The sequence below is a fragment of the Oryza glaberrima genome, chromosome 7 (genome assembly GCF_000147395.1).
Source record: "Oryza glaberrima chromosome 7, OglaRS2, whole genome shotgun sequence".
Classification (NCBI taxonomy): domain Eukaryota; kingdom Viridiplantae; phylum Streptophyta; class Magnoliopsida; order Poales; family Poaceae; genus Oryza; species Oryza glaberrima.
This window is the reverse complement of record NC_068332.1, coordinates 22,182,722-22,192,253: the sequence shown is the minus strand read 5'-3', so window position 1 is coordinate 22,192,253 and position 9,532 is coordinate 22,182,722. Positions and strand designations below refer to the sequence as shown.

General features: G+C 40.4%; 2 protein-coding genes and 1 non-coding gene across 3 annotated transcripts; 1 reads left to right on the top strand and 2 right to left on the bottom strand.

Annotated features, from left to right (window-relative positions):
• The first annotated feature begins 535 nt into the window (after positions 1–535).
• On the top strand, positions 536–607 carry TRNAD-GUC (transfer RNA aspartic acid (anticodon GUC)). Its single transcript has one exon. It is a non-coding gene; the product is annotated as a tRNA-Asp (tRNA).
• Positions 608–1,087: 480 nt separating this feature from the next.
• On the bottom strand, positions 1,088–4,328 carry LOC127779905 (UDP-arabinopyranose mutase 3). Its single transcript, XM_052306836.1, has 4 exons — positions 3,941–4,328; positions 2,056–2,306; positions 1,799–1,967; positions 1,088–1,693 (listed from the first exon to the last, which is right to left on the bottom strand). Exons 1-4 carry the CDS (start codon positions 4,274–4,276, stop codon positions 1,349–1,351), a joined length of 1,101 nt encoding a protein of 366 aa, XP_052162796.1. The 5' UTR covers positions 4,277–4,328; the 3' UTR covers positions 1,088–1,348.
• A 4,183-nt stretch (positions 4,329–8,511) lies between these two features.
• On the bottom strand, positions 8,512–9,508 carry LOC127780669 (uncharacterized). The gene is made up of 2 exons (XM_052307604.1): positions 9,385–9,508; positions 8,512–8,998 (listed from the first exon to the last, which is right to left on the bottom strand). Exons 1-2 carry the CDS (start codon positions 9,406–9,408, stop codon positions 8,735–8,737), a joined length of 288 nt encoding a protein of 95 aa, XP_052163564.1. The 5' UTR covers positions 9,409–9,508; the 3' UTR covers positions 8,512–8,734.
• Between the last annotated feature and the right edge of the window lie 24 nt (positions 9,509–9,532).

The window sequence follows — 9,532 nt, the reverse complement described above, 5'->3', positions numbered from 1 at the left end:
AATAAATTTAGATAGATATGCATGTCTAGATTCATTAACATCAATATGAATGTAGGAAATGTTAGAATGATTTAAATTATGAAACGAAGGAAGTAAAACTTAAATTTTAGCCGTGACCACCAACAAGGAATTAATAAGAGCCTTCCAAGTCAATAATTGAGAGACAGAGTGAGTGAGCTATTGGTTTCGAAGAGTAGAAATAAAAGTAAGTTGGACATTATATAGGGCGTAATCTCTCAATTTCAATGTATAAGTATTTAGTAATGGAGGTCATATCATAATACTTGGATGATTTATATCCAGTACTAGGATTTTATATATTGGCATAGAGGGAATAGAAAGAGAAGGTGCCATCCAATATATATATATATATATATATATATATATATATATATATATATTTGGAAGAGTCCATCTTCTATTATATATATTCATATGTGTACTGCACATTCATGGGAAGTTCTCTACCTCTCTTCCTTTTAAACACTGGAAGTAAATATAAAAAATAATTTCCTTAGTTACTGCCAACAACAAAGTCGTTGTAGTATAGTGGTGAGTATTCCCGCCTGTCACGCGGGTGACCCGGGTTCGATCCCCGGCAACGGCGAATTAGTTTTTAATTTTTTTGGCACTTGAAATGCAAGATGCATTTGTGTTTTAAATGACGAAATAGCCGATAATTTCCAAATTGGAAAAGGTACTCCTCCGCAACTTTACAGTACAGGAGGTGATTTTGAACTTCAAGCTTCAAAATAATGTGTTTTCTTTGCTGTTTGTTCAGATAAGCAAAAACTTCAGAAATGCAGTCGTAGGTGAAGGCAGTTCTTTCTTCTTTTTACAATGGGGCCATGTATGTGTAAGTGTAAATCCTATGATTTCTTTGATAAAATGATTACTATCGTATTATTATCAATTCCAAGCAGGTTGCTTGTGCACTGGAGAGACAAAATTTAGGAACAGATAATTTAAACTGACATAAAATTGGTGCATCCAGGGATGGTTTAATTTTTTTTTTTAATGCAAGTCTTATCAAGGCACTACAAAAAGGAAGCATAACTGCACAACACCAACAAAACACATGATGCGATATGTAAACATAACCAATATCTTTATTCTAATTTGAAGGTGATTCGATCCTGACATTACAACTGTTTCATCACACCAAAAAGAAAAAAAAAATTGTAAATACCATAGAACAGCCAGGACGGTTGTCCAGGGAGGTGACACATTTGAAGTTACAACGCTGAAGCGATCTCAGTTCAATCAGCACTAACAAAACCCAAAGTATTTCGGTATTTCAGTATAAGCAGTTCACATGAACAAACGAAGTTTTTATACTACCGCCCTCTCACTTGCTCTTGGCAGTGCCGTTTGCGGTGGCAACAGCTCCCTTTGGTGGGTTCAGCTGATCCCATGCCTCAATCCATGTGACCATGGAGTCGGCGAGCTTGTTGAAGTAGCCATCGACCTTCCCGAGCTTCGCCCTCACTTGCTTGGCCAGCTCAAGGTAACACTTCTGGACAGTGTCGGCCTCCTTCGGGAGGGAGGCAGACTGGAAGAAGGGGATCAGCTCCTCCTGCCAGAATATGCCGTTGTATTCCTTCTTGAGGTTCACAAAGGGGTTGCTCGCTTTGCTGTGCCAGATGTAGGGAAGGCCAGTCTTAACACCCAAACCCAAGTGATCAGTAATCACCTGTTTTTATGACAGATATTAGCATGGATTGTGATTGGTGAGTGGTGAACAATAGTTAGCTTGCACAATGCACAAATTATTTCTGAAGGGGGAGAAAGAACAAACCTTGGTGCACCATCCTGCCCACATATCGTCGTAACGACCAATAGGCTGGCCATCACCCATAAGACCAAAGTACATCGCAGGACCGATGAGGTCACGGTCAAAAGCAAGGTTCATTCCACACATCGGGAATAAAGTGCCCTTCGGGATTGTCATAACAGCATCCACATACCTGATTTCATCATCAATAAACAAAAACATCAGATTGGCAAGAAGAGAACGATAAAGGATGAGAAATGCCAAAAATGTAACATCAATACCTGCTGTTCCTCTCAAGAGGCTTGACAAGCTGGGTAGGGGCATCATAGTCTGGAACGTTGAGCCAAAGCCCATGAGAAACGGCAGTCGGGGCACCCTCACGGAGGCTGAAGGGGTACCCACGGACAAAATCAGCGCCATCACGGTACGGGTCATACAAAGTGTTGAAGAAATATGGAGTGGAAGGGCTCAGAAGGTTCTTGATGTGCTGCTCAAGTGCATTGATATCCTTTCCTGATGGGTCTTTAGCAACCTGAGATTTTGCAAGAGGAATAGGTCAGCAATGAACCAAAAACAAATGATAGGGCGGAATCAGAGAAGTATTAGCATTACCCAAAAGTAACAAAACAGAGGACTAAAATAATGGCATCACACTCCAATGCTCAACTTCTATAGTGCAAGGCATGTGGAAGTACTCAGTCAACTGTAAGCTAATCAAGAAAACTATTGTGAAGATCATCCTAGAATGCAACTAAAGGACATGAAAGAGAACATGACTATATTCTTATGCTGTAAACAACTGAGGACCATTCATATAGTTAAGGTTGATTCTACAGTACATCCATGCATCCATAAGCCAGCCTAATAAAACATATAAATCAAATAATTTAACAAGCAGGTGGGACCCTTGTGGCTCATGTGCCCCATGTGAATACACATGGCATTTGCTTTGGGGGAAGAAGCTACAACACAACCGCTGAATACATCCAACAGTATTTTTTTCCTTGTAGAAGTAAAACAAAAATAGGAATACAGTCGAGATAACCTTCATGTACCTTTATGTTAATTCCTACAAAATTTGTGTTCCACTGGCTCTTAACTGACCGAGGCTTAATGATGTCATAGTCCATCACATGTGATTTAGATGGATTGTTTGGTCCTGTCTAACTTCAGATTAACGTTTTTGTATAAAGGAATCAATCATAATTAAATACAAATCTGGAAAATGATGTGTAGCCAATAACAAAGCCAAGATGACCCCAAACCAAAGTGGACATACCATTCAGTCCAAAAGACACCATTAACTTGACCCTTTCTCTACTGTTTCTACATTGATATGTTCTGAAGAAAAGACTACTGATAACGGCCTCGAGCATAAACAAAGTAATATAAGCGTACATATGCATTAACACAACCGACAAAGCACAGCGGCAGGACGATATATCCGAGCCACATTGTCGCGTACTAACAATTTCTGAATACTACAAACCTGTGGGGCACCACAGATATACATATAACCTATTCCAGCTCACATCCCCTCCAACCGCAACCGCAACCTATACATGACCACCAAGCAAGTGTAGCTAGATCCAATGCTTGATGCTTCCAAGCAGTGGGCCAAGTCAAACGTTCAATCCAAGACAAAGCAAACACTGTCAGATCTGATAATGGCAGACTACATGCATGATTCCAAGGATTAAGGAGTTACTACCTTTTCAACTAGGCAGATCAATCAGTCATCCGCAACATGTGAAATTCACATTCAACCTACCCACATCACAGCACTATGCAGTAGTAATAGTAGTAGTATGATGTAATGCAAAAATTAAAGGGTTTTTTTATCACTACTAAACTAAACTGTCCTAACAAAAAGAACTACTAATCTCGCAAAACTGAAGCTAAACTCAAAAATCTAACTACGGGGCAATGCCGATTGCTGACGAAGAAACAGCCCAGAGATCTCACCTTTCCCCCACTAAAACTACACATCCAGATCCGATCCCCACCAAACCAAGATCTAAAATCCCCGCACACAGATCACGCCATGGCAGTGGAGAAAGATCGCCCAAGATCCAGCGGCCATCAACCAGCAGATCAAACCTTAACAGAGACAGATCTCACTGAGGCGAAGTTAATCGAGGGGTGGAAGGGGGGAAAGAAGCTCACGAAGCAGTCGTCGTCGATGGTGTAGATGTACTTCTTCTTGGAGACCATGTAGCCGAAGCAGCGGCAGGCGGAGTCCTTGAAGGAGATGCAGGAGGCCCTGGGGCCGAGGATCCGGTTGATGTCGTCGCGGTTGTAGAGCTCGTAGTCGAAGCCCTCGGGCACCCGGATCGTCTTCTTGGGGTCGCCGTCCTGGACGATGATGAGGTGGTACGGCTGGAAGAAGGGCCTCCACATCTCCAGGAAGTCCAGGTTGCGGATCGTCGGGATCACGATGTCCAGCTCGTCCTTCAGCAGCGGCGTCGCCGCCTGCGCGGCCGCGGCGGCGGAGGAAGCCATTGCCGGTGGCGGAGGAGGAGGTGGAGGTGGAGGTCGGGGGGAGTGAGGCGAGACGAGGCGGGTATAAAAAGGGAGGGAGACGAGGGGGTGGGCCGGATGGGCCGTGGTGGGCCTCCTTTTTTGTTGGGCTTTGCGTGTACAGGAAGGGAAGGGAGCTGTGTGAGTGTGAGTGTGGGTGGTCCGTTGTTGGAGTTGGTGCTTTGCTTGACTTATTATCACTACTACTGGGGCATGGACTGATTTGCATGGCCATGGACATGGTGCCTACCAACAACATCTGGGATGGTTGGCTCAAGAGGGGAAGATATGGTAACGGTTACGGGTAAAAAGGGTCGAAATCGGTAGAATCTCTTCGGAAACGATGCTTGATCAGCCGGTAATTGACCATATCTATCATTTAAACTACTCAGTATCGACATTAATACGATGCAGAAAGAAATTAGAAAAAACAAAATTTAAAAATAACCAAAAACGGTACAATCGGAAACTGTACCCCTTAAACGGAAACGGCGCCCGGTCGATCGGGAATTTCCGTCCGTTTTCATCCCTAGTAACGGTGATGTTCTTTTCAACTTATTTATTTATCGGATTAATGGAATAGATTATTTGTTTCATGTTTTCAAAAAGAGTAAATTAATACGTAGTGCAAGAACTTGACAGGTGGATGTGATTTAGTGTAACAAATTGAAAAATATGCAGACCGGTACATGAACTTGGCAATTAAGTGCATTTTGGTCAAAAACATTGTTGCGTACGTATGGTTCAACATTTCAACTTATTTTGTTTGTTCTCATTATAAACATAATTGCTAGGTTATTGGTCATAAGTACGTTTTGCGTTGTTCATCACCGCAGACAATCAAATATGTTTGATTAGTCCAATCACTCGGGAAACTATGTTACAACAGTTTTTATGCAGTTAGTTTTGACAATCATTATATTTTTCGGTTTCAAATCAAGAGGTTATTTTATTATTATAAGCAAGCAAATACAATACATCTAGGCTATTATTATTTGAGAGTCATTATACTTGTTAGATTGCAATGACAACTGCTTGCTTTTACGTGGCTTAAAAAGTTAGCCACGATATATGGGCACATGATCAAATGTTAGCCAAAAAAAAATGCTGCAAATTTGTGATATACTCTTCCTTCAATTTTTATATCATTTCGTTTACCCTCTTGGACGGACAGCCAGTCGTTCTAAGTTCTAAGTTCTAACGGCCCTTTTGCCACTCTAGAATGCGTGCTAGAGACACCAAAACCAGTCAGAAAAACGTCTTTGAGTACGAGCTGCGCGCGATTACTTGAAGATTACACACGCAAATACGCCTTTCCACATCGTACGCCATGGACCTTAGCTACAGCTACACGCACATCACCATACTATTATTTACTTAATTGTAAAGATGAATTGAATATTTTGAAAATAAAATTAAAATCAATGGTCTAAATAATATACAGTAGAATAAAGTTTTTTTTTAAAAAAAAAAGAACATAAAGTGTGAAGCACTGAAGCAAACAATTTGTTTCAATTAAAGCTAGTGAATTTTGATGCCTGCAATATAGGAGTAGATGGTGTGATCATCTGTCACGCTCGTACGAAAGAAAGGACGTACGTTTCAGCTTATATGGATGGTCTCCTCTCTCCATGTGAGCTGCAAGGAAAACAAAACCGGTAACATATCAATGCCTAACAGAAAATGATGGCTGCTAGAACGTACGCATTAGTACTAGTACATCAACTAATCGCCTTTTTTGAAAATAAAGAAAGAAAAAGATCAATGCTGACAGAGTACTTACCTGATCAAATCGGTAATTTTAGTTAGTTTATATCCAGGGTGAGCAATGAGCGTCTTTCATTTTCATTTTCAGTACTACTTCTTCCGTCTATAAAAAATCAAGGGCTTCATCTTTTCGTTTATGCTTATACTTATCAGCTAAAATTTAAATTTTTAATTTTAAATTTAGAGGTGATTTTGAGGTTTTTTTCATCAAAGTTTATTTTTCAGACTTTGCTTTTATATCGCTAAGAACACGTATATAAAAGTTTATTCACAAATTACTTTTTGTTTGCAAATATGCCATTTCTCTTATTCCGCGAATAAGCCAAACGATGGCTCCGCAAATCTTGACTATAAATCTAGATAAATGTTTGTCCAGATGCATAGTCAGGATTTAACCCTTTTTGATGAAAGTGGTGGAATACTCCCTCTATCTCAAAAAAAGCACAACCTAGATAAGGATGTGACATCTCCTAATATAATAAATCTGGACAACTCTCTATCCAGATTCATTGTACTTATTTTATAGCTGCCATTTCTTCATCCCAAGGAATGAAAATGAAACCTTTTAGAGATCCAAGGTATACAGAGGAGACTTTTGAGTGTTTATACAGATACAATAATGAGTTGACGAGACACACGACATTGTGATTCTCTCGAGATGCTCGTCTCTTTGCCTGCCTCGCACGTCGGCCGGTGATCGATCGCCGGTGCTCTGCCTCTTGCAGTCCGCACTGTACTTACACCGACAAAGTATTTTCTTTTCACGAACACATAAAAGCTTTACCTTTTGATGTAAGATGATGAATAATTCAAGTAGAAGAAACGTTGAAATGGAAATTAGCATTGTGATTTGGTGATCTGTATATACTGACCTAGTAACAGCTTACATCAAGGACTTGTCGGGAGTAATGGCAATCATCTACTGATCTAGTACCTACAATGCTACATAATTGAGAATCTTCAGTTTACATAGCAACAGTGATTGTACTGACTAAGCTTCTGTTTGTGGTTCTGACGACGAATGCACGATGACTGTCCTCTCCTACTTGAAATCATGGAGAAATGGCAGTGATTGTACACAAATGCTGCACAGTTTTCACAAGAATGAACAGCCAGCTTGATATAGTGATCTCACCTCACGCTGCAAGCACGTAGTGCTATGTCGTCGCGGCAGCAAATCAGCATTTATCTGAAACTGAACAACCAAACAGACTGAACCTCGTCGTCACTCGTCAGTACTCAGGTGATGAGAATTTTTACATCACTTCTCCGAAACTGAACTGCCCCTAAATCATCCGACAGTGCTACGACCAACGCCATCTCTAGGTGGATTTTCAGGCCCAGATTTGTACCAGACAACGCCTGGTTTAAGCTTGTTCATGTTTTCAGTTGTAGGTGAGCATCTGCATACATAGTTTTTGTCCCAGTTGGAATGCAATCGAGTTGATTTATTTCTTTCGAATTTACAGCGGAAATGGCTCTCCAATTGTGATCCTGGAATTTTGCACAGTTCAGAATGTAGACTGGATGAAGCAAGTTCAGACTCCAATTGTAATTTAGATACTTCATAGAGTGTTCTAAAAAAAACTTCATAGAGTCGTTGGACCCAAAAATAGGCCAAGGCCCAGCCCCACTGAAGTTTTGGCCCAACATATGTTCACACGGCGAAAATTAAAGTCATTAATGGGCCTTGCATCCCAGGGCTCGGGCCATGGTCCAGGTTGCCTGGGCCTGGGTCCGAGAAGGTTTCCCAGCTTCTTTTTTTTTTTGAGAATTTCCCAGCTATTGGTTAGCCGATAAAATGAAAATAGGTTGTCGCCTAATTAAGCTTGAGAAAAAAAAACTAAATATTGAATCAAGCTATAAAACTCAAGGATTTTTTTTTGCAGACTTTTGTAAAATCACGGGTTAATTCAATCCATGCTATTACAAATATGCTATTTCAGATAATTGTTATTACAATTCGTCTATTCGTAACCGTGTCACTGTCATTTTATAAAATTGAAACCGTGTTACTGTCATCATATTTTTCGTCAACCTCCTTTTCTAGTCTTCTTCCTCATTTTGTAAAATTTTAATGGCATGGTTACGAATAAATGAATTATAATAATATTTATTTGAAATAACATATTTGTAATAGCAAGATCTAATTAACCCTAGAACAAAACGGTAGCGCAAGTTTCACTTATGCAGGATGATCTCCATCAGCATCATCCAGCTGTGACCAATTCAGTACGATTCTTTACAGACTGGGACAACTAGAATATTAATATGTCGGTAAACGGTTACGTTCGTTAGTTGTCACAGCTCACAAACATTGCCTGCTGATCTGAGCTTTCAAGGGAAGCTTCGGAATATCATACACAAACTAACCACTTGTTATTTTGAACCGATTGCTCATCCACGAAAGAAAGAGATATGCCATTTTCACCAAAGCACCACGATAATTTGCAAAACGCAAAATACAAAATTGGAGTAGTGGAGTAGGTGCCATTTCTTCATTTTTATCTCATTTTATTCAGATACGATTAAGTTCACACGTATGCGACACATATCCAGTAACAAAACTCAGTAATTGAAGTACCCGTGTATAGCACTATAATCAGCCTCTCATTTGGCTATAATTAATATAGGAGTACATTACTATATAGCGGCTAATAAGCATTTGGAGGATCAGTTTTGACGGTCACTCTTGGGGACGGTGGCCGGGCCGGCGAAGAAGCGGTTGATCGCCGGGAAGACCTCGGGGCGCTGCGTGCCGAGGAATCGGCGGAAGGCGTGGTGGTGATACTTCTCCCCCTCGTCGGCGTTCTCCAGCACGGCGCTCTGGCGGTGGCTCTTGTTCACCCTCACGTCCGGGTTCATGAACACGTTCCTCGTCAGCTGGAACACGCACATCCCTCCCACCAGAGACATCGCCGCGATCAGCGGGTATACCTGCATCATCAAAAAAAAAAAAAAACATCGTATCAAACTTTAGAACTAACACCCTTTGATTCTGCTGCATCTGTCTATCTACAAATCGAATAGTTAATCAAGAGGAAATGTATGTAATTAGTTACTCTCTTAGTCTCTAAATATCTGATAACGTGATTTTTTTAAATATGTTTGACCATCCATCTTATCCAAAAACTTTTGTGAAATATGTAAAACTATATGTACACATAAAAGTATATTCAACGATGAAACAAATGATAAGAAAAAAAATTAATGATTACTTAAATTTTTTAAATAAGACGAACGATCAAACATGTTTAAAAAATTAACGGCGTTAAACATTTAAAGACGGAGGGAGTATATATCATCGAATAATTGATACGTACATCTGGCTTCACCCAACGGCCCATGTCGATCGATGGATGATCCTCGTCTGCCTGACGCTGCTGCTGTTTTTGTTTCTTGCTAGGACTGCAACGAATGATCCGATAGATCGAAGCCTTGAAACTGAAGAAATCTGGGCTGGAACTCGAT

Coding starts and splice junctions, on each gene's coding strand:
- LOC127779905 (XM_052306836.1), bottom strand. CDS start 4,276: ATGGCTTCCTCCGCCGCCGCGGCCGCGCAGGCGGCGACGCCGCTGCTG. Junction 2,307..3,940: donor CCATCGACGACGACTGCTTC/GTGAGCTTCTTT, acceptor GCAAAATCTCAG/GTTGCTAAAGACCCATCAGG. Junction 1,694..1,798: donor GGGCAGGATGGTGCACCAAG/GTTTGTTCTTTC, acceptor TCATAAAAACAG/GTGATTACTGATCACTTGGG.
- LOC127780669 (XM_052307604.1), bottom strand. CDS start 9,408: ATGGGCCGTTGGGTGAAGCCAGAT. Junction 8,999..9,384: donor GCCGTTGGGTGAAGCCAGAT/GTACGTATCAAT, acceptor TTGATGATGCAG/GTATACCCGCTGATCGCGGC.